General features: G+C 39.9%; 1 protein-coding gene across 1 annotated transcript; it reads right to left on the reverse strand.

The window, feature by feature from the left end:
• Window positions 1–557: 557 nt before the first annotated feature.
• Window positions 558–24,471, reverse strand: slc7a8a (solute carrier family 7 member 8a). The gene is made up of 11 exons (XM_074624726.1): window positions 23,670–24,471; window positions 15,946–16,150; window positions 12,124–12,275; window positions 7,216–7,341; window positions 5,768–5,921; window positions 5,271–5,394; window positions 4,950–5,053; window positions 4,615–4,711; window positions 3,830–3,979; window positions 3,490–3,667; window positions 558–3,139 (listed from the first exon to the last, which is right to left on the reverse strand). Exons 1-11 carry the CDS (start codon window positions 23,803–23,805, stop codon window positions 2,985–2,987), a joined length of 1,581 nt encoding a protein of 526 aa, XP_074480827.1. The 5' UTR covers window positions 23,806–24,471; the 3' UTR covers window positions 558–2,984.
• Window positions 24,472–25,629: the final 1,158 nt, after the last annotated feature.

Genomic DNA, 25,629 nt, shown 5'->3' on the forward strand with positions numbered 1-25,629 from the left:
TCATTCTCTGTCTCTCTGCATGTAAGCACCTATCTTTGTTCCGCTGATGATTAAAACAGAGATAGTTTAAAGATGCTTCAGGGAAACCCATCCCTGGATTGCAATCTTTGCCTTCAGAGTGTGACACAAACTACGGTTTACTTTGTTTGTGCTTCATTCTAAATCATGTAGCACAGAGTTTGCTTGACACCTGCTTCATAAGTAGACTCCCCTTTTAGTAGGATAATGTTTTCTATAATTTCATATGATTTTAATTTAGGAGCAATTCGTTTTTTTTGTGCCGATCGCACATTTCACTGTTGTAAAAAGTCACATAATGTGCCATCTATTGTCTGACAATGGCCTCAGTTTACATGGATATTGTTAGGTTTGTTTGTGCATTTGCTATGTCAGCACCATGTTTCCCCCCCACCCCCTCGATGTGTACAGAATCGTGTGACATGGACCTACGCTGTGGATCAGTTTGTCAGTAGAATAAACGTATGTTAATGCTGAAAATGTCTCACTTTTTCATTAAAAAAACAACATTCAAACGAAGCTGTACAAAGGAGACGTGAAAAGTCTTACATTTTTTATTCTTGTCACACATTCACCACCAATATGTACATTTACATTTTTAACAAAAATAGACTTAAGTTTGAGAGACACGTCAGTCAGAATGGCTCTCAGGATGGTAGGTAGACTGCAAACGGCAACTTAAATTACAGACCAATTGTGTACACAAAATGATTTAGAAACAACATTCTTACCAGGCAGTGTATTGTAGTGCGATGATGTATTGTTAGGAGAAGAATTACTTAGATTATCACATAGAAAACTTAATATTTCCACCATATTGAAGGCCTGTTTTGGTCTGAACTACAGCAAAAGATGGGAGTTTTTGCAGCTTAGTAGAGAACTTTGAGCAGCAAGATCAGCACTGTTAAACCTTCTTTAGATTTGAAGCAGTAAACAAGCAGGTGAAGCTCTAAATCTGCACACATTACATTTCCGTATCACATAAAGTTGCAGCATTTGATTTCCGTGGCCTCATTTATGTACAGTAAGGGTCACAAAGTTTATGTTGTATGTTAAAAAATGAAAATATAAGAAGAATCACATTCTTTGAAATGATCGCACAGTGGATTAAAGATAAAGACAGGGAGATTTTTTTAATTTTATATATATATATATATATATATATATATAAATGAGGCCCTGAATTACAAATTCAAACCTTAGTCAGTGGTTTTTATTTACTAAGAGACAATATACAGACTGTCATGACATCTGTGTAAATACACAATAACCATACAGGCACAAAACACAATCATTGTACTTGTAAAGACATCCAGGACACCCTGTTCCCCTTTAAAAACATACACAATACTGGCCCAACTTGAATGATTCTTGATAGTTACAATGATTCACCCGTCATCCTCGGTGAGATTTTTTTTTTTTGGGATCGCTTGAAAGATTGAGACTCCTGAGGAAATAAATATCTAAAAGCACCAGTACAGACATTTAGCACTAACAGACTGGATTTCAAAGAGGCAATCTGTTAAATCGGTTGAGTTTTGGTGGTTTAGGCAGTGTACGGTATGTAAGCAGAAGGCAGTTGGGATGCCCTGAGACACTAATAGATTATAGAAAGACAGAGTACATCATGTGTGTTTATGTGTGCAGGAGTGTTTCTACTATAATATACAGCATAACTATTACCAGACAACACAGAATGGGGTGCATGTACAGTTTTTGCTGGTGCCTATACTAAAATGCACTAAAATCTCTTCTAGTGAATTGTGTGAATTAAAAAATAATATATTTTTTTAATCTATAACTCTAATTTCTACACCCTAAATAAAGAACAAAAAAAATATTTAAACAGCTAGATGGCAAGCTACAAAAATACTTCTTCCGTAAAACATGCGAGACAATCAATGCCTCTTTAAAACTGTTTTTCACGCAGGCATTCACATGTGTCGGTGTAGGGTTTTTGCACATTAACAATGCAAAATGTGGTGAACACGCTATCATGTCTTGCCTGTTTATTCTCTCTAGTTGTCCATGCTGGACTTGCAGTTTAAATGGGTTAATCATCAGCGTAGTGTCCATACAAGAATCCACTTTCTTGTTTTTTGTTACTTCCATAAAGATTAAAAACGATACCCCAAAGTATGAGGATTAACCGTCTCTCCACATCAGTCAAAACAGAGCTGTCATGGCGCAAGAATACTATATTCTAATTAAGGCAATTAACAACAACTGTGCACCAAAGTACAGATCACACATCAGCTTTCAGGTGTATACCTCCACAAGAGTAAAAAAAATAGGCCCAGATGTATATGATGTTGAATAGAAAAAAAAGAAGAATATCAACAAAACTACAATTAACATATTCAAACTAAAATAACAACAAATGATATAAACAATTATCACAATTACAAAATAAAAGAGAGAAACATTTCGGAATCACAGTCGACGTTAAAAACAGCACAGTACTGAAGTGTACTTCACGACATGAAATGACTTGATCTGAATCTGATTTTCTGCTTTGACAAAATACAGCTTTGGTGTGTTGAATGGATGACAAAGCAACATTTACAGTGATGCAAACAAAATAAAGAAAAGGTGTTTGCGTAGCCATCACAGTAGAGTCTTTTGATAAAAAATAAAAAAAATGTAGGAGTGTGCAGGGAGTGTGTCGAGGAAGAGAAGCGGGACGATGATGATGATGAAGAGTAGCACGTGTCTGTTTAAGCATGTATTGAGGAGTTCTTTATTGCACTTTTGAAGGACCCCAGACAGAAACGTTTGAGGTCATATTACTCTAAATATCTCCATATAGCTATATTTGGCACAGGAATTATTGATTGATACAAAAGCAAATACAAATATTAAAGAGTGTAGATCCACTACAAACCGTGGTGTATGTTTGCATGTGTGCACCCATGTGTGCGTTTGCATATGTCTGTTTTTTTTGGGGCAGGTGGGAGATAAAGACTTTAGCAGTCCGCTGACTTGTGGTTGTCTTCGTCCTCCTTAGACAGAGGAGACCTGGCCTCCTTCATTTCCTCTCCTTCGTCTCCGCTGCCACTGCTGCCAGTTACGGCCGGATAAACCACCACGCAGAACTTCTGGCCCAAGTACGTCATCTTATCTGGAAGCGGCGAGCGACAAAGAGTTTTAGGACAAGGTTTTGTTTTTTTAATGGGTTTTCAAATGACATGTGACACAGCATGCATGTAACGTATGAAGAAAAAGCTTTCATTTGGATATATATAGGATTTTTTCCAGCACAAAAAATACAAATTCAACATTCAGCTATGTGAGTGATATCAAACTTTTTATCTAACTCTTGGCAAAAAAAGCAAATAAGCATATTTTCCCAAAATGTTGACTTCTTCCGTGGACTTGCCTGATGAGATATAATGAATCTGTGGTTCTAATAATGACAAACACTGATAGAGAAAAATGTAACATGGCACAGCTCGCAATAAGCTGACTTACCAACGAAGGCGTCGAAGCACTGTGGCTTATTGTCCCAGTAGACTCCCAGGAAATAGACGGGGACGCCAGTCAACATGATGGCCAGGCCGATGCCGCACACCACAGGTTCGGAGTAAAGGGAGAAGATGAGCAAGAAGGCCCAGAAGATGAGGTAAATGACCGGCCAGATTAGACTGATCTGGAAGACAGAACGAAACAACAATTTATTACAGGATCATTTGGTATTTTTATATATAATATTTCCACTTTTTGCATTCATCTATTGTGAATTTTTGTATGAAATGTGCTTTTAATGAGACAGAAAAGGCCAAAATGGGGCAAAAAGATCACATAAACACACCTTGATTGGCCGGTGCATGTCGGGCTGTTTAATACGCAGGACAATCTGCCCGGCGACAGTGACTCCATAGAAGAGGTAGTTGATGAAGCCCACATAGTTGATGAGAGTGTACATGTCACTGGTGCACAGCATAAGCAGCGTGGACAGGCACTGAGGAAGAAGAAGGAAAGGATGGTCAGAGACAGGAAGTTTGAAAAAATGACAACAACAACCTAAACCATAACAAATAAAATAACATGTACATATAATAACAGATAGTAACAGTTAATTGAAAAACAAAGTATTCAAAAACAAGGGAGGTGAAAAAATAGTAATAATAATAAAATAATAAAAAAGAAATCATAATAAAAATACTACTACTACTACTACTAATAATAATAATAATAACAATAATAATAATAATAATAATAAAATAATTAATAATAAAAATACTACGACTACTACTACTACTAATAATAACAATAATAGTAACAATAATAATAATAATAATAATAATAATAATAATAATAATAATAATAATAATAATAAATAGTAAATTTAAATAAAAAAAATATAAAAATGTAAATAAATAAATAATAATTAAGAAATATAAAACAATATAAATAAATGAATAAAATAAATTCACACACCAGGTTCCCAACACCTACTTATATCCCGGTGGTCCCACACCCATGTTAATTCACCATACAGAGAGGAAGTTTGATAGTTTGTCAGCAGCTTCAGTAAAACGGACTCATCTGAAGGCAATAGAATAAAAGGATTGTTGTGGTGAGAGCGGTACTCACAGTGAAGAGCAGAGCGGGGATGGGAGTGCAGCGTTTCACATGAATCATGGCCAGCAGACTGGGGAGGTGGCCCTCTCTGGCTCCAGCAAAGAACAATCTGTGAAGGAAAAAAATCATTCAGTTATATACAAAGTAAACATTATTTAAGTCTACAGTAAATCCACACGTTACATGATGAAAATGAAAGACTAGAAAGTGTTATGGAGAGATTTAAGATGAGGAGGAAACGTTAAATTTAGAGCACATATCTTGTTAATCATCCTTCCGATTTATCTTATAGGGTCCCTGACACCCACTAGATAATATATTCACTTTCATTAAAGGTGCCAACTAACCGTGAAGAGGTGAAGAGGGAACCGTTGACTCCTCCGAAGGTGGAGAGAGCCACAGAGATGGGCATGATCCACGACATGACTCCCAGCAGCTTCTCGCCAAACGTCTGGGATGGAGAAGGATGAAGGGTTAGAGGTTGGATGAAAGGGAAAACACAGGCTGACGGTTAGACGCTTACTTCACCATGTGTTCACTTACTACTATAATGCAATGAATGAGGTGCAAAGGGCATCAAACAACTCACTAGAGGGCGTCATTCTACTACCAAGATGTGTGTGTGTGAAGTCACAGGACCACCCTGCGTCATACTATGAGATACTCACCACGGCAACGGCGTTGGAGGCGAGCAGCTCCTGGGGACTCATGGCCGTGACGTACGCGATGTTGGCAAAGACGTAAACGAAGGTCACGAGGGGGATGGAGATGAAGATGGCACGAGGAAGGTTCCTGGAGACGACAGAAACAACAATGTTTAGGAGACCGAGTGAGGAGAGAAGGAGGCACAGGGGTGGATTTAGGGAAGGAAATTAAAAATGGTACCTCAGGGGAGGTGTATTAATGGATACCAAGGTTATTAAAAAACATGGGATTGTTAAAAAGACAGAAGATGCAGAGGAAATGAATAAATAAACCATTAAATTCTACCAGAAATGTTTCTTAATCAGTGGCCAGACACTGGGAACTGGGAAGCTTAGTCGATATGCTACTGATAATCCCAGAAATAGCCAGGAGCAGCTTTAAAATCAGCTATATTCCTATCGCATTCAGTACAGCAACAAAGTATTACTAGAGATATGAGAAGCAGAATAAAGTGTCTTACACATAGGGGTCCACCAGCTCCTCTGTGACGTAGTTGAGGAAGTTCCATCCTCCATAGGCGAAGGAGCCTTGTAGGAAGGCTAAGGCTATCAAACCCACGTCGTACTCCTGAAAGGGCTCGAAGGCGTTGGCCGGCTCCAGCCAGTAGTACTCTCCTACAGGTGGAGAAGATCATGCAAGAGACACACAAGACGTCAAACTTTCAGATTTTATGTTTTATAAGTCTCAAATTGCCTCCATTGAAGTTAAAAAATAAATAACAGAGTGGAAGAGAATGGAGCTGGTGCAGTGTTTATTTGTGTTTGCATGCTGCAAATATGGGTACTGATTTAATTATTAGTATCTTATTATTTGTATTAATATTTTTTATGATTTCATTATATTATTATTATTATTATTATTATTATTATTATTATTATTCAATGGGTTTTATTTTCCATCATATGTTATGCATTATATTTATTTTATTCCATCTTATTTTTATGCTTTTATTTTGTATCTTATTTTTATTTTTATCTTATCTTATTTATTTATTTTTATTTATAAGTATGTTTTATCTTCCATCTTATTTTACATTAACTGTTTTTATTGTTTATTTGATCTATTTTCCTTCATTGTAAAGCACTTGGTGCTACATTTCTCGTATGAAAGTTGCTATACATATAAAGTTTATCATTATTATATTATTGTTAAACGATTAGGTGACATTTTTTAGTTTCAGTTTTGGTGCAGAAGCATTTTATAAAATCTGAAAAAATTCAGTGTTAACCTAACTGAGTGGGTGTGTTCCTGTTTGTTAATGTTGTTAAGCTTTGGGATTAAACAAATTTAAAAACTAAAAAACGGTTTCCACTAAAGTTCTAGTCTTAGTCAGCCAAACTGAAAACCATCGTCTTATGCAACCAGTGTGTGTAAAACAAGCTGTAAAAGACATTCTGCTAAATCCCTGTACAGCGACTTATTTGTAAAACCCCACTGTGATTTCAGAGCTCCCACTGAGAGATTATCAAACGCTGTGTTTCGGGGTAAACGTCTAAACCATCCATGATCTTTAGGAATCTTTCTACTTTCTCCTTCGTCATTACATTTTTTCCTGAAATCCCTTCTCGAGGCATGTTTTCAGAGAGGCTTTAAAGTATTTCTACTCTCACATACCGTCCCTCATATATGACCTCCCATCAATGAACTCTTAATTTAACTTCAAACACAGAAATCTCTGTGGCCTGCTCTTTGTGGCCCCTACAATAACTGGCCCTCAGCCATGTTGAGACAGCAAAGCCACACAGGCGTGCTGATATTAGCGATGTGAGTTTTAACCTAAAGGGGGCCCCAGAAACTCAGTGACCCCTGCGGAGTCCACAGGGAGTCCACACTGTCCCCAGTGACCGCCGGTTCCTTTCACACATAGACACTAAGGTGGAATGTACTGTAGACATTCAGGGAGCTTACCCTTGCAGATCTGCACGATGCCCATGATGATGATGAGGGCGAGGGCCAGCAGCTTGCCGGCAGTGAACATGTCCTGCACTCTGGTGGCCCACCTCACACTGGAGCAGTTCACCCATGTCAGCAGCACTAGAGGCACAAATAAAACACAGTAAAACACAGTTAATGCTTGTTAATTTGACCCCAGTCTTCCCATTGTGTTTCCTCTTAAAGTGGCTTTAAGATCACCTTATTCCACACTGTCTGACATTATCATGTTTAGTATCAGCTTGTTACAACTTATTTAAACTCTATGATGTTTAGGTTGGTTGGGTGGTTAGGTTTAGGTAAGAAAAACGACTTAGTCACATTACGTGGATTGCATACGAATTGATTTCATGGGATATATACGAAAGTGCATTACTTTTTGTTGGTAGAGCTTTGAATAGTGTATGAGAACAGCCTGCACTGTGAAATATTCAAACCCAAGACTGCAAGACTGACTGTTTGAATGTCTCTTTGGTGGGTTTGAATAATGTTTGGCTGCACAATATGAGTTGGTACCAGTGTTGTAGTCAAGAACACCTAAACCGAGACCAAGTCAAGACAAGACCAGTGGGAGTCCCACACTGCATGACACACTTATGTTAAAATGTGGAAAATGCAAAACCATAGAGACTCCTCAGTGGGGATTTTCCTTTGTTTTTTCTATGAGCAACAAATACAAACTGACACTAAGGAGCTGAAATCAACTTAACCATTTTTATTCAACACTCATTTTCCATATTTTACCATCCACCTAACACATTCAAATTTAGAAATAAGTCAAGCGATTGGTTGGAGCTGAAGACGGGACTTTTATATCCAGTCACAGTAATGACGTTAACGAAGAAATCAGACTAGTGATATCACCGCAGTTGTGGTCTTGACATAAAATCCTGAGTCCTCGAGAGACAGAGACAAGAACGATTAAAGATGCAGTCAATTCTTAGTCTTGAGACCAAGACCGATCTCGACTACTACAACACTGGTTGACACTGACGCTGATAAAGGTTTATGTGTTGACTGTTTTATTGCTCTCGTAAAGGAACTGGCACTGCATTGTTTGTAGTAGTAATACTCATTAGATAGAAGATTATTTTCCAAGAAGAAGTTATGAAACTGGTTATTGTCACTTATAAACCCATGAGACACGAGGTTTCAGGTCAATAGCCGCGCTATGGAGAAAGATTAAAGGCTGCACGCTCCAACGTGTGTGACGTGTCTTAACATCTTAACACTGCGTCGGCGGCGACCTTTGACTCCGGTTGCTGCATCACGGCATTGAACTTCACCCGTTATCTCGTACAGTACACCTCGTGTCTCACCTGCAGTCTTTCTTTTGAAGTACTGCGGGTATTTGATATTCGTACTTTTTATCTACCTTCAGTATATTATATTCGATATCTCACAATGTAAAGACATAAAACATCTGGCGGCTTTAAGGAAGGACAACATGTGGAAACATAATTGGAAATGCTACTCGAGTTTGACCCGACAGGGACAAAGATAATGGATTTGATCTGTACTGCTGGGTACAACAGGCCACTGGGTTCAGGCCAATAGGGTGCCATTAAATAATAGGAATGTTTGACTCTGAGGGATTAAGTTCATCACATTAAATAACTCTGAGTTGAGCTGCAGGGAACAACGGCAGATGCACATGAACAGACACGCACTGATACTGTAGATGTGTGTGATGGCAGGTGCACAGAGTAGGTTCATTTGTAGTCGTTGTAGAGACGTTTATGGTGTTTCTAGGTTAGTGAGTGGGTGTTTAAAGGAGGGAAAGTTATGACTTAAACTTCCTGCAGCGTTACTACAAATTACTGCAGCAGAGAGCCGCAGAGCTGCTGCTGCTAATCCCCCCCACACACAGGAAAAAACAGGAAATGAGAAACTGAAAACACAACTGATGCAGCCCTGAGTAAATACATCTTAAACCTCTTAACTCATTTAGTACACAGAGTTGTTTTAGGAACCAGACGATCTTTCGCCAACGCACACTGCATCATGTTGTTCCCCTCCTACTCCAATTTGCTTTCCGGCAGGCCGGCGAGTAAACACCTGAGGATACATTCTCCAAACGGCGGAGCCGAGGGGGTCGCTCTGCTGTCTGTAAGCTGAGTATACAAGATGTGTGTATGGAAACGTGCTGAGTTAACTATGAGCCCGCTGGAAAACGTGAGTTATGACCTCGCGCTCGGCCATCTGTAGGAAGAGATGGACCCCATGGGAGAATCCCTCCACGTGTTTTTGTAACGGTACACCTTGAAAAACCTTTGCCCAGCAGATTGAAGTGGATTTTTATCCTGCGCACTATTACACAATATTCTGCAAGGGGCCAAATTTAGGAAATCGCAGAAATGTCTAAACATAGCAGCAGATAAACACATGCATGCAGCGCCCATAAAGGATGACATCAGAGTTGAGGGGGAAACAACTAACCTCTCACCCACTTTTCCCCTGAACAACAACAACAACAGCAAAACAAGGATAAAACATCTGTAAAAAAAAAGACTGCCTGACAACATCTGTCCAATGGACACAAGACAGAGCTATGACTAGCAGTTCTTGTCAGAACTAAGCACATTTTTGTGTCAGGCGTTCATGATAAGTGGTACAAGAAAGACAGGTAAATGTAGGTCAGTCTGTCTAATCCAAACAAACGGAGCCTTCAGAGCATTTAAGAGCTCTGCCAATGTTGTACTTTCTTGTGAATGTGTTATAACCTTTGCCAAAGTCTGTTTTGTTAGCAGAATGAAGCATGCCAACAATAAAACCGGTAGAAAGATATGTGCAAAGTAACCGTTTTTTTGGCGTAGACTGGAGCAAATAGCTGCACCGTGTGCCCATTAATGAAGGACTTTATGTGAGGAAAAGAGATTTGATTTGATTTTTTTACAGTTTTTGGTAGTGGTAGTCAGTCTCTTGGTTCACCGAGTACAAACGTGTGCGTGTTATTGCTCGTGCCTTTGGGAAGTGAGATTTCCACTTTGTCAAGCCAAAACAGGGCAGCCGACTGAGCCCATCTGCCAGCGAACAGCATGTCACAGGACGTCCTCTCCAAATCGAGCATAAAAAAACCCTTTGTAGATCAGATACTACTTTCTACTGAAGAACCCTGACCACTCTTTGGAAAGACATGCAAAAAACTGTTTCTATTTAGTGGTGTTTTGTGGAAGAAAACATCCGAAAAGCATTTAGTGGTGATGACTAAAGGAGTAATTCCTCCCTGAGTGTCATCACAGGATGTTTTTTTATTAACAGAGAACAGTCTTGTTTTGAAATCCTCCACAAACACACAATGTTCTCCAGTGTCATCTCTCTGCTGCCTGCAGTATTTGGCCCATGTCTGCGAACTTCAAACCAACCACTGTCACGTCGGCGGCAACACATTCATCCATATGTCTTCACAGATTCACCACTCATCGCTACACTCTTCTCGCTGTGTTGCTATATCTCGTATTAGACGACCTCTGACTGACTGAGGGTTAAATAACAGAAGAGCGTCGGAGAAATAAAAGGGAAATAAACTGGATAAATCCAGCTGTAATTCAGCCGATCTGTGACGCCTTTAAATAGCTGGCAAATTATAGACAGCTTTGATGATGTAAACCAACAATGCAGCGGAACATGTGCTTTAATGTATCTCTGACACTTACAGTATGTGAGCAACTAGTGTCTCAACCCGGACTGTATAACTGTCTCGCAGCTGTTTGAGCTTGTCTCAACAAGCACACTCAAAACAAGTGCTGAGTCCTTTTGCTCTATTTCTTTAGGCTATCTGCGCTCTTTTTATCTCAACAAGATCAAAGCTGAAGTCAGAGCTGTTAGGTGGTTCACCAGGAAAGTGTATTCTTGAGGGAGAAAGAGTTTAACTGATAAGATGTATCTCATAAGGGACGTTTCATTTCCAAGTGCAAACCTGTCTCCTAGAAATTACGTTCAGAAGGCGCCAATTTGTTTAAACATAACCGTAAAAAGTTTAGGGCTGTCCTCGACCAAAGAAATTCTTAGTCGACTAACACTCTCCACAAGTTTCTCTTTGTGAAGTTTCTGTTTATTAGAGATGTGCTCATAAGTTTCTTAGAAATAAGTTATTCAGCATGAAAAAAGCATAAAAAATGACTAATCGACTAAATAAATCTTAGTCAACTAAGACCAAAACAACAACCTGCTGCTATAAAGAAATAACAGAACGTAGAGCGCCGTGATTGACCAATCAGAATCGAGTATTCAACAAAATCATGTAGTAATGGTATGATGTTTGATGTAAAGTAAACTTCATTTTACTCAGATTTTATGCATATGATAGTGTGTTCTCTACTTTATGATAGATATCCTAAAATTAGATTTTAAAAATCGCAATATATCGCTTGCTTACAGTATCGCAATATATTGAATTGTAACCCCTGTATCATGATATGTATCGTATCGCCAGACGCTTGCCAGTACACAGCCCTATTGTTTTCCCTCTTCAAGCAACTAGAAACGATTCAAATGAAACAATCTAAGAAGAGAACATCACTCGTCGGTTGAACGGGTTACAACACTTGGACATTTTGTCGCCGTCCCGTAAATCTTCTCATCTAATTCCAAGCAAGAAAGCAGACGCGTGGGTTAAATTTCTTGTTTTCTTCTGCTAAATCCAAGTGATTAATATTTCTGTCATGACTATGACACACGGCTGACACATACAGCTCACCACCAATACTGGTTACACTGGTATTGTACATAACAGGCACTGTGTATTTATCTATTTAACAAGCCTAGTTTGGGAAGGAAAACCGTTGAGTACTTTGCTCGAAGCGAGTATTGGTTCTGGTTTAAGAAACATGTCCGTGGGCAACAACTGCATGTTTTTTATGAATAAACATCTGTATGACTCACAGAGGCAGACGGCAGCCAGCAGACGCAGGCCGTTCTCCGGCGGGAAGCAGGTGGGGAACAGAGGCTGCAGGACGTAGTTGGAAAACGTCAGCGCGATCACGGCCTGGTTGGTCGGGTAGATGACCAGCACGGCGATCCACAGACGCAGGAACCTGAGACAAAAAAGGGGGTTACAAAAGGTTAGAAACACAGAAGCATGGGAGCAGCAGTAGGGTGTCAGGAGCACACGCAGCAGGAGGAAACACATCACAAAGGCACATGGCACATATACATCCTTCCATTTACTGATTCCCATTCAAAGCAGGTTATTTTGGTGCAAATGTGAACTCTATTTCATATGCTTGGCCTCTCATTGTATAGTACATTAATCGCTAACAGTTTCTAAATGATCATTTGAGACATTTATTGAGCAAAAATCCCAAACACATGCTGGCTCCAACCTCTCAAATATGAGAATTTGATTACAAATTTAATTAAAAAATGATTGAGTTTTTTTTCCATCCTTTAATTCTTTTCCTTTTTTTCTATCACTGATATTCATTTCTTTATTTTTTTTTCTAATTTACAATCAATTTTATGTTTTCACCATAAAATATTTAAACATTGTAGGAATAATATAAATATGAACATCACATGTAAGCAAATGTAACTTTATGTTAACTCCTGCTCTCCTGTAATAAAGTATATAAAATAGAATAAAATAGAAAATATGAGGTTTTTCTGCTTTTTTCCGTCATTTTAAATGGAATATCTCTGAGTTTGTAAGAGAATTAAGCTATTTGAAGATGTCACCTTGGGCTTTAGGAAATAATTTGGTATTTTGTGAGATTTTACAGGCTAAACAATCAATAGAATAAACAGTCGACGGATTAAAACAACACAAAGCAAACGCTGGTTTAACTGAAGTGACTCATGCAGCCTTTCAAACTGCCGGTTTAACCGGTGGACATCATGATGCACATTACTGATATTAGTCAGTACGTGTTTTTGCTTTGTTAGAAACACACAGGATGAGTCACACTACACTGATGCAAGCCTTCTCGATAGTGACACAGATTGTTCGCAGGAGCTTCACAAATACAGGGGGAGACAACGGGGGAGCGTTGAGGGGGGTGAGATGAAGGAGAGAAACCAGACGAGTGGTTTTTCCATGAAATTCTCTGAAAGCTTATTGAGGGATCATTACACCTGACTGCGTTAACGGGATTGTGTCTCACTGGAATGTGTGTGTGTGTGTTTAATGTAAAAAATGTACATTCAAATGCTGACTGAAAGCTCTATGTAGACACACCAGTGGTGGAAAGTTTCCTCAAGTACTTGTTTGTACTTGGTCTTGCTTGTTTTACTTTAGGGTAATAGGGTAAAAACAGGTTTTCTGAAATTTTATGTTTCAATATACAAATTAGGTATGCTAACTTTGGATGCCTTTAGGAGAAATCTACAGACGCAAATAGACAAAGTAGTAAAATAAACACCTAAATGTGTGTTTTGAATGTTTTCTTCCCACTCGTATATGTAAAACCATCGCCTGGGTTGTCTCCCAAAACTCTATAAAAGTTCTTGTGTAGAGGTTTGTATTAGTATTGTAGAAGACGTAGCGCCACATGGACCAGCTACAACGTTCAAATGCAGCTTGCAGATTAATGTATAAATAAATAATAACACTTCTGCATAGTGCATACTTTTACACGTGATACTTCATTACATATGGCTGAGAATAGTTTTTTTTATTGAAGTCCTTCAACTGGGGGACGAATAGAGCATTTAGTGGCATAAGTCAGTAGACTGGTAAAGGGATGACGTATTTTTGTAGGTCAACTAGGAAGTTAGAATCGCCCTGGGTTCCCTCGATAAAAAGCCAATGAGATTTTTCCATTGGGTTTTTGAATTATTGTGGAAAATATGCTCTGTGATATATGCAAAAAAGCGTTTATGATATTGACACATTTCGTTCCGTAAAATAATCTCTGCAATCGGCAGAAGCAAAAAGTTAACGTTAGGCTATAAACAAACTACACCACGGTCACATGAACGCGAGTACACAAGACAGCATGATGACGTCTCATTTATCCACGAGCATTTTATCCACATAAAGGCTTTTACTTAGCCCTATATCACAATCCCGCTTTAGCCAATTTTACACAACGACTCCCTGCGACCTGTGGCATCTATAGTCGCCTATATACTGCCCATTATAGGTGTAACACAATCCTCATCAGTCTGACATAACAAAGAGCCTTTGTACTTGAAACGCCCCTTCAAGTCGTGTCCGAGCGTACGACTTTACGAGCTCTTCCCCTTTTTTCTAGCCTTCGCCCAGCTGCGACACGGTGATGTAAGTATTTCCGCTACAGTACGCATAACTGCTCCCCCTCCACGCCCACATACACACACATCGGGATAAAAGGAGCAGGACAACAAAAACAAACAGCGCTTGAACGCGGTTTATTTATCCTAGACAGAGGGCACTGGGAAGCGGTGTGTCCCCGGAGGTAAAAAGTTCATTGATGTGTATTGATAGCTACTGTACAAAGGGACAAAAACAATCATTGGCTGTTTTGTCTGCTTGAATTCCTCTCCCAAAATACCCTGATAATATGTATGAAAAAACAATGGTCTAATCTGTGTTTACAGTCGGGGCAAAGGCACAGTGTGTGTGAAATCTACGCCAACAAACGACATTGTTTTTGCATGGAAATGAAACTTGCGTGGTTCCCAAGCATTTACTGTAAGAAGCGTTACCCTAAAGCTAACCATTTATGGATGGATAGAAGAATTGACAAAGACGTAAAACCACATATTTGTAACTCCGTGAGTCACTTTGATTGTTTGTGAATCCATTTAAACATGAGTCAGTATTTGCTTCAGGTTAAATGTTGTTTTACGACTTTTCTAACTTCTGCACTTGACTACAAGCAGCAGACCCCCTGCTTTGGATCAAGATGTCTGACCTCCATGAGCAGGCTCATCCGCCGGGATAAAGAGAAGAATCTAGACATGTTGGTATGCTCACCTAAATCCATGTCAAATTAACTTTAATTGTTTGAGAGGCCCCTTCTTCTAAAAAACTGGGTCATACCTGGGGGTTTATCAAACCTTAGGGACCTGAGAGTCAGTAAAAATGTTTGTCCACAACTATGAGAAGTTTGATGATAAATAAATCCACCATTTGCAAAAAAGATGCCTCAAAATATCCTTTGATTATTATGAAAAATAGCTTTTAAAGGAACAGTGTGTAACATTTTGGGAGATCTATCGTAAGAAATGGAATCTAATATTCATAATTATGTTTTCATTAGCGTATAATCACCTGAAACTAAAAAGCCTTTCACGTTTTTACGTTACCTGAAGGCCACCGTAGTTCTCCGACACGCTTGTGAAACTGCGGTAACGTGAGCCTCAGAGTGCAAAACCGTGGTATCGCCAGCCGCTGTTTGACTTTCGTTGTGTTATTACGGTAAGGATGGCCTCTGAGCGAGGTGAACGGCTTTAATGTGGTTTTGCACTCGGCAGCTCACGTTGCCGCAGTCTTGGAAAGGGAGGAATGAGGGGTACTCAGCTGGTTGCAATCTGCAACCACACCACTAGATGCCGCCAAATCCTACACACTGTACCTTTAATATCTATTTTTGGTTTATAAAATGACGATTGGGTGCTTTAAATCTTAAAAACACAGGCACTTGCTGAATGAAAAACCAACTGGAAACTCTGCTTTGATGTATCCAGCTTACTGACTCAAATCCTACTTTAAAATGTCACATTAAAATACACCGGAACGCCCCTCAGATTGTTTCCAACTATAAGTAGATGACACCGTCTCACCCAGCCAGCCCTCCGAAGATGTCCTTGACGTAGGCGTAGTCTCCCCCCGACTTGGGGATGGTGACGCCCAGCTCGGCGTAGCAAAGCGCCCCGATGGCTGTGATGACGCCCGTGACGATCCAGACGATGAGGGCCACGCCTACGGAGCTGGCGTTCTCCATCACTCCCTTGGGACTGACGAAGATACCTGAACCGATGATGTTACCTGGTGGGGAGAGGAGGGAGAGGGGTCAGGTTACCAGTGCAGGTTGGAAAAGAGGTTGTTGTCAGCATTATTGTGAATAAGCAGAGGTGAAAGCAAAGTAATTTTTTTGTTTGTTGTATATTTAAAGGGCCATTCCACCATTTTTACACATTACATCATCGCTACGTCACTTCTCTGGATGAGCTCCGTTAAGCCTAAGGAAATAACTCAAGTGATGCCACCCCGTTATCTCAGCCTGGATTACAAAGTGGGGGAGTGGAGTTTGAAGGCAGGGATTTAAAAATATGCAATCCAGTTGTATTATGGGAAATGTAGGATCTAGTATTTCAGAGCTTGACCCATATTGGGAAATAAAAATCATGACCTCTTCGCATCTGCTGCACCAATTTTGACAATTATTAAGTTAATGTGTCCCTTGCTAGACCGAAACTTTAGAAGATCGTTACCACTCATGTTTGTGCATCAAGTAGAGAGCAAGAATAGGGAGGATATTAGCCTAGCTTAGCATAAAGACTAGAAACAGCTAGGCTAGCTCGACATGAAGTAGAAAAGTGCACCTACCGATACCTCTAAAGCTCACAAATTAACTTGCATTTTTCTTGTTTGTTTGATTCAAACACAAACAGAAACGTACAAGCCACCTCAGCAGGCGTGATGGTACCAAACCTGGCAACCTTCCTAAAACAACAAGACTCTAGGAAGTCACTACACCCGACTGTTAATAGTTACCACACAACTGCACCTTGAATCACAAACATCATTGTGTCATTGTCATTTTTACAACCCTGTTTGTGTGCTGAATAAACCAACATGTTAAGCAGAGACTGCTAATTGAACAGTTAAAACAGCGGTGAAGCAGCTAAGCCATCAGGCAAAGTGGGAACCTGTAATCTGCTGACTTAGCAGAGAGTTATGTAGAACAAGACAGAGAGAGAGTGGGGTGAAAGAGTGCAAAGAGGGAGGAGGGATGCAGAGGAGGGAGAATAATGCCCTGACAGACTCAATGAGCATCACAGTGCCAGGCTTTTTACACAGGAGCTGAACGATTGGGGGGTTCTGGTCCAACACGAAAGACTCTGGACAGATTCACTCCTGTCTGACAAGGCTGTGCGACAAAACCGAGGTCAGGAGCCTCCGATCATCGGGTTGACTGTGCTCGAACCCAGTGACCAATAAAAAGGCGTCAGGGTCAAAGGTTGAAGGTTTTGAATCATAACTGGATAATAGGCTGAGTGGCATTTTACAGTACAAAAGTCAAAGGTGTGAATGATAAAGTCACATTCTGCCTGCAGAGTGTGTGGATCATTTTTCCTGCTACAACTGCCAGTAAACTACAATATATCACTTGCAGCTATACTATATCCAGCTATAGGTGCATATAGTAGCAACATAATAGTGGTGATTTACATATTTTTATATGTAAGAATGACCAATATTTGCTGGTTCCTGCTTCTCAAATGGATGATTTGCTGCTTTTATATCTTTGCAAACTGAATATCTTTGTCTTTTTTAGCTATTAGACATACACATTTGGATTCTATTGCATCCTTCAAGCATTAAAATCTGAACTGCTCACAACTCGTGTCCATACTGAGGTCATAACCTGTGATGAGGGGTCAGTAGCAGACATCGCATCACTTTGAGGTGTCAAAATGTAAAAAGTTTGGGAACCTCTTGACTAAAAGACTATAAGCTATATATTAAGTAAGGGATAATGTATGCTTCGCGTTGGGATGCACCCCTCCATGCTGCTGCATCGCCCTGTCGTGGTTTATTTCACAACAATGACCCGCTAGGAGTACATTATCCCGCTTATTACACGCCTACTTACTTAAGAAATCAATAATTTAACACAAAATCGGCGCGCCAGAGTCCGACATCAGAACTGCGCCCATAGCAACGATCTGTTATACATAGCAACGGTCTGCTATTAAGAAATAACAGACCGTAGAATGCTTAGATCAGAATTGAGTATTCAACAAAGCTGTGTAATAATTAATAATAAAAAAAAATCAACAGATTAATGATTAAAAAAATCATCATTAGTTGCAGACAAACACGTTGAAATGTTGATATTGCAACCTCCAGCAATTAAAGGAAAACACTAAAAACTGTCACTCTGTATCTGCTTTTTCCAAATGCAAAACTGTGTCCTCAACTGATAGCATGAGAGCATGCAAATGTGTTCAACTTTAACAGCTTCCATATGCATCTGTGCGAGTGGCGAAGACCGCCGCTCACTTATGTAACTCCAGTTGCAGGTGAAAGGTAAAAAATACGACAAACAAATCCATCACACCCCTGATTAGGTTGACATCTTTATGGCCACGGTGGTCTTCAGTGGATGACCTTTGACATCTAGGGGATAAAAATGCAGCTACGCATTGACTCAGCACTTTCCCCTCTGTTGCAAACTCCCTGATGTGCTTCTGCAACATGAAGTTTGCAGAAGCAGATAACAGGGACTGGTTCTCGTTTGAATGAGTCCATATTTAGACTTTTATGTCAGGGTGGGCGGGTGCTTTTACAGGGGGGAGCAAATGTGCACGCTTGCATGTTGTGTGTCCGTGTCATGTGCATCGTTGCACAGTGTGTGAGACGTGCTGACTGTGTGGAATCTGATCATGTTTCCTGTTCTTGTGGTCGTTTTTACATCCTTTTGTCTCTAAAACAGGCAAAAAGGAAACTTTTTTAAAAAACATGCTGTTGCTAAACTGTCTCTCTCTAAGCCTTAATCTAAGCTCAACTGCACATGTATATCAACTGTAAGAAGCAGTGGACATAAAGTCTGAACTGAATCTCTTGAGGCACATCTTTCCACACGTCTCTTTGTCATATTTCTGATTCTTTTTACAAATCTCTGCAGGCCTCATCGTCTTTTAACACAGGATATTTTCATGTCCTCCTTTGTTATCGGACTGTTGTTTCAAAAAGGAAGAGGCTTGGTCTCGGAGAAGCTCTCTGAGCACATTTCTGTTCCTCTTGGACTTTGTTTGATGCCTTCTGATTTTATATCTTAGACAGCTCTACTTAGATTGTTTCTTGGATGAAAATCTTGCATTGCTTTTCAGTTTAATTTCAGATTCTGTGGCATATTTTGTGTTACCTGTTTTGTGTTGTTAATCTATCATATTCAGGCTACTATTTGGGCAAGTGACAAGCATTTTCATTATCATTTAATCTGCCAATTTCCGCTATAATCATTAATATAATCATTTGGTCCAAACATGCAAACACAGAGAGACGGAACCAGTGAGAGAAATTAATTATTGTGTTATTTGTACACATAATTGAATGCCACCGCTCTGACTATGAATATCAACAAGCATGTGTGTGTTTGTGCAGCATTATGATATAACCCTGATCAAGATTAGTTCTTGCATTTCCCCCCCAGCGTTAAATCCGTGTTCAAACAGCCACCAAGCTGCGGCAACCTGCTGCTTGGCCCTCGGCCAGACGCTCACAGACACTGCAGGCCTGTGTGCGCTTGTGTGCACGAATGTGTGTGAGTTATTATTATACCGAAGCGATTTACAACACTGGAGCAATAACTTATGAGACAGAGGAGGGTTCGGCGTCATCGTTACTTCTGCCAAAAGCTGCTGTGGTAGGATAAAACTGAGCTCAATGTTTAATCAAAGTGCAGCAATTCAATTCACATAGACTGGAGTCCAGCTCAGACATGGCTAAGCCAGGCGAGCTAATAAAACAGCATTATCAGGGCGGGGCCTTCTTCCAGCTAACCAAAAGTTCACTTCTAATCCCAATTCCTGGCTTTGCACGTTTCTGGATTTGTGTGTGTGTGTGTGTGCGAGTGATAAATGTCTGTACTGTACAATAGGCCATAAAAGCGTTTGATGTCCCTGTGTGCTTGGTCGGCCCTTTTCATGGAACCCAGCGGGGCATGTTCACAACGAGAGGATCAGACAAGTCACCTGACCTCACGAGAAGCATGAATGAGTGACTTGGTCAAGGACAAAGCCCCCGCCAAGAACAGTCTGGTGACTACCCACGCCGAGGTGTATGGACTCTGGAAGGCCGTAAAAAGATGGCATTAATGCTGCCAACATGTTTCTTAATAGTCAGCTGATGAATGGAGAAAGATAATAAAAATGTTTTATCAATTTAATTATCTACATGTTGCTGTATAGATACGCGCAAGGGTGGAGCTACGGCAGCGGAGGAAGAAGTAGTAAGACCTTTTACTTAAGTAAAAGTAGCAATACTACAGTGTAAAAATACTTTGAAACAAGTAAAAGTCCTTCATTCAAAGTCTTATGTAGAAATAAAAAAGATTTAGCATCAAAATATTATTAAAATGCAGAATGGCCCATTTTGGCATAATATATATTAACATATTGAATTATAATTAGTGATGCATGTGTTCATCACTTTAATGTTGCAGCTGGTAAAGGTGGATCTAAGTTTAAGTACTTTATATACTACTGGGTAACGTAACCTGTGATAAGACATCATAATGTATTAGTTGATTTATTTTTTTATTTTCTATTAATCTGACTAAAGCTTTAGAGTAAAACCTTTAGGATGGAAGTTATAAAGTGAGAAAGAACAAAGCCTTCTCAACAACACTTTAATGCCAAGGTTGCTCTTCATCACTCTCTCTTTTATCCTCCTTTTCCCAGCTCCTGTCTCTCGGGAATTCCCACGTGCACACACTCACTCTCCCTTTCTTTCCTCCCGTTACCGTGGAAACACAGGAGTGAATGAGTCTTCCCCCTCCCTCCTCATCCTCCTGCCAAGGTCATCACGAAGACCACACACACTCACCTGGACAAACTGTGCCATATTTCGTCCCTGTGTTTGTATCGATCGACCTGTCATCTGATGGTGTTATCGCTACTTGTCTGTCTGTGTTGAATGAAAATGACCACTGACTCTGCACAGCCCTGCTACTGCGTTTGTGTTATTTACCCCCATTATTATATAGACAAGGTCACGAATGCAATGTTAGGTTTGATTACTTTGACTTTAACTGATGATAATAAAGACTAGGGCTATTTCAATATGATAATTTATCGTCTTTCAATGGAATCGAATCGTGAGGAAATCATGTATCGATATATCGCGAAATGTAATTACATCGTCGAAATTGACCATAAAAAGAACATACTAACTCAAATTGTGAAATATCTTGGGGGAATATCATTTGAATATTGTGGTATTGTTTTTACATCACGCTTTACATTACCACTCAGTTCAATGCGATTAACAAACAGTGTATATATGGAAATATTTATTTATTTATTCTCTACAATTTCACTTAAAACTGTTATATTCATTTAGCCCTCAAATTCTTAATTAAATTAGAAAAATATTTTTATATATATATTTTTACTATATCATGATATATATCGTTATCGCGATATGAAATGACCTATATCGGGAAAGAAGATTTTGGCCATATCGCCCAAGACTGAATAATAACAGTGACAGTTCTGCTAGATTGTTGATGATCAATCTAAATCATTTTAAATTGAGTTTAACAGTAATAATATTGCATAAAGTAGAGTTGAAACAATTAGTCGATTCATTGGATTACTAGCAATTTACTGCGAGTGTTATAAATATAGTAATTCCACACTGGATCATACATTTCCTACAATGCAAATCAATTTCCTCAGACTTCAGAGAGCTCCCTCCATAATCTACATAAGAGATTAAACAACTGAGTAGTACCACCCATGATGAGTAAACTGAGCCTAATTTGTAAAAATCAGCAGAGTGCTCCTTTAAAGTCGTATCTTTCTTCTATATTTAGTATCACACTGTGGCTTTAAGTCAGTCATGTGAGCCTACAAATTGCTCTGAATGGGCCTAATCCTCTGAGATGAATGAGGGTGACGATATCATCATCACTGGCCAGACTACAAAGAAATTATGACATCTGATGACTGATTAAAGACTGCAGCCGGGGGGAGGGGGCGAAGGCATGAGACATCCAAAAAATATTAGCAAACATGAACAACTCTGTCCCAAATCCAAAAACTAGAGTGCAAAAACTCAAACTTGTGATGTCATCGGGTATAAAGCGTGGAGCTGCTCCATAGACAATGAATGGGAGAGATGACTGAGAGGGGAATGATCTGAGTATATGGGAACATTTTATGTTTCACAACTGACAACACTACAACAGAATAAAGCTCATTTGGGTATAAAAAAAGAAAACAAACACTTTGCAGGTCTCCCATTCATTGTCTATGGAGCAGCTCCAGACTGTATGACATCACAAGTTTTGAGACTTCTCTGGTTTCTGGCTTTGAGAGAGAGAGGAGCTCATGTTCACAAATACTGATTGCACTTTCCTCGGCCATGGAAATCACATGTTGGGATTCTTAATTTAGGTGGCGTTGCCCTTTAATGTGTGCACAAGCTAAAGTTTACCCAGCTACTGTCTGTGTAAATGTTAGTGTGGTGCCCATGCAGCTGCAGGTAATCTATATCACTGACTCCTTATCTTCAAACATCCATCATAAACTTTAAGCTCCTCATTGAAGGGTGGAATCTGATCCCTGTGCAGCTTTTACACCCTGCTGATCACAAAATGACCTACACACTGAAACACAGATGGCACTCTTTCTCCCTTTTGCCTCACTGTATTTCTCTCACTTATAACCTCAAATACACTTTTTTTTTTTTTTACACTTTCTCAGACGTACAAATGCAGGCTTTTAAAAGACAGTATGGATGCAGTAAATATAGAGGGGAAAGTGATTTAGACAACTAGTCAGTGACGGCCAGCTAATAGAGTCACACACAAAAAAACCTTACTACTACTACTACTAATAATAATAATAAAAAGTATACAAATTGTCAATATTTGTGTTTTAAATATGGAATGCATCCAATAATATGTGTAATTTGATTGTAATGTGCAATTTGATTGTAATGTAATGCATTCAAAAAATATTAGCATCTGAATACTTAAAGTACCAAACATAAAAGTACTCATTATACTCTTGATGCCTTAATGTGTTCATCACTTTAATGTTGCAGCTGGTAAAGGTGGAGCTCATTTTAATGACTTTATATACTGCTGGGTAGTTTAATCTATAATAAAACATAATTTCTTAGTTGATTATATTTTGTATTAATAATCTGAATCTGTAAAATAACTAAAGTTGTCAGATAAATGTAGTGGAGTAAACAAGTCTAATATTTCCCTCTGAGATGTAGTTGAAGTAGAAAGTAGCAGAACATGGAAATACTCAAGTAAAGTAGAAGTACCTCAAAATTGTATTTAAGTACTTAGTTACATTCCACCACTGAGTGAATTTTATTATAGCATTATTTACTCTTCTTGTTGGAATAAAATAATTGCTGATTATTTAACTGCAAAGTAGTAATGTGTTTTTGATACCTTCACTTTTTTTTGCATTAAATCATACTGGGATGTTTGCTGAAAGTGATTGGATGTGGCACAGCACTACCTAGAAACATTTCCACCAGCTGCCACTGCAACTGGTGGCACCATGTAGTAGAATTGATAACATAGACTCACCAACGATGATGCCACAGGCGCTCACCAGACCGATCTCCTTCTTGAGCGCCACTCCTCCACCTCCTCCAGACGTCTCTCCAGCTGCATCTTTGGAGGAGCCCGACGTGCTGCTTCGTTGTCTCGCACCGTCCGTCATTCTGATGGCTGGACTTGTCTTTTTTTTTTAATGTTTTTATCTTCTTTTCCAGCAACACTGCACCTAAAGCTGCCTGTGCAATGTGAGGGCTTTTACACTGAATGAACCAAGAAAAAAAATGTGCAAAAAAAAAATAAGTGCACACTGCCAAATAATGTCCTGTGGTGCAAAAATCCTGCTGCAGCTGGTATAGGTTGTGGAGTCACAGGTGGCGCATATAATCCAATGGCATTCCTTAAAAGTCACACAAGGAAATAAACTCCTAATGTGAGCAACAATAAAAAAAAGAAAAAAAAAAGCTCTCACTGTTTCCTTGTTCCAGGTGTGAGCTGAAGACACAAAATCATCCTCTCAAGCTGCTCCAGAAGAAAAAGTCCTTCAGGTTGTACCTCGTAAACATCCGACCTGTGTTTAGTTTGGTCTGGAGAGGTTGTATTTGAGTAAATATACATCTTGGTCTCCTTCATATTTGTACAGTAGCCCCGCCTTCACTCCACCTACTCTGATGCTGGGCTTGTTTTCCTCCTTCTGGATCCTCCCATCTCCCTCCCTCCCTCCAGACCATCAGCTGTTCCTCCAAATCCACTCCTCCTGCTGCTGCTGCTGCTGCTGCTGCTGGACACCTTCCACATATAGAAACCCCCAAACAAGGCACGTTTCGGTTGCAGCACCCTTGCTTTCAGTTTCTACTTCTCTTAACCACTTCCTCTCACAAGCACAGAGGCACCCAATCACACCTATTATTCAAGATGCAGCAGGATTCTATATTTAGCCCTTTCACCACCAAGATGTCACTCTAAATGATGCAAGACTGCTGGTGTGTTTGCAACCTGCATCTACTGTGTGTGTTTTTTCCCCAAATCTGCCGCAGCTAACCTCTACCTATAAAGCTTGACCCTGCATGCAGTCCAAAAAAAAATAGTCCTTTTAAAGGGACTATTTGTAACTTTCAGAAATGCTTGTTAACAGCGACACCTGTGGCCGTTAAGTCAGTGCTCGCTCTAAATAGACATGAACGAGCATCGCTCAAAGCAGTGAGGCGACACACGTCAGCTAAAACCACAATATCACTCTATATTTCACCTGCTTGGCAGTAATGTTAGCTGACCAGACGAAGGTCTCTCCATGAATCAATGCTGATCCTAGTGTTGGCTTTTCCTGCTTCAGCCTCCGGGGCTGAAGCAGGAAAAGCGGGTCGGTGCCGGGGCTGAAGCAGGAAGAGAAACGTTATTGTGTCCGACTGCGCCCGCAGGGAGACACTGGCGCCCGGTCGGACACGATCACGTTTCTCGCTGCGGAGCCCCGTCACTTCACAAGACACGGAAAACCTCTGTTGGTCTGTAGGAGCTACAGCAGTTAATTCTGCACAAACGTCCACTGTACATTCACTAGATATTCTCAGAGCTAAACTAACTCTCCTGCAGTGTGTAGTGAGCACGCATGCACGTGTAGATGTGGAGCAAGACAGCGAGAACGCGCACGGTGTGTGAGTGAAGGCAAGCAGGCAGAGAAGCAGAGACTCAGGCCACACGCGAGCGCGCGTGGGATCCCGACCCGGTAGATTTATACGTGTAAAAAGTTACAGACAGTCTCTTTAAATAAAGATCTGACTAAATACACCAGTGTGACAATTTTCTCGACGTCGTTAAATATTGTCTGCATGCAAATGTTTACTCCCGGCCTTATCTTCCAGATGTGCCTGCAGGCGTTGTGGTGTGGTGCCTATACTGTCCCCACTGTGAGCAGCGAGTAAAGACTCCTAAAGGCTTTTTACACAAAACACCAAATGGCTCCAATGTCAAAGTGTCTCTCCCTTGAACTTAG

This window comes from Sebastes fasciatus, chromosome 22 (assembly GCF_043250625.1).
Source record: "Sebastes fasciatus isolate fSebFas1 chromosome 22, fSebFas1.pri, whole genome shotgun sequence".
Lineage (NCBI taxonomy): Eukaryota > Metazoa > Chordata > Actinopteri > Perciformes > Sebastidae > Sebastes > Sebastes fasciatus.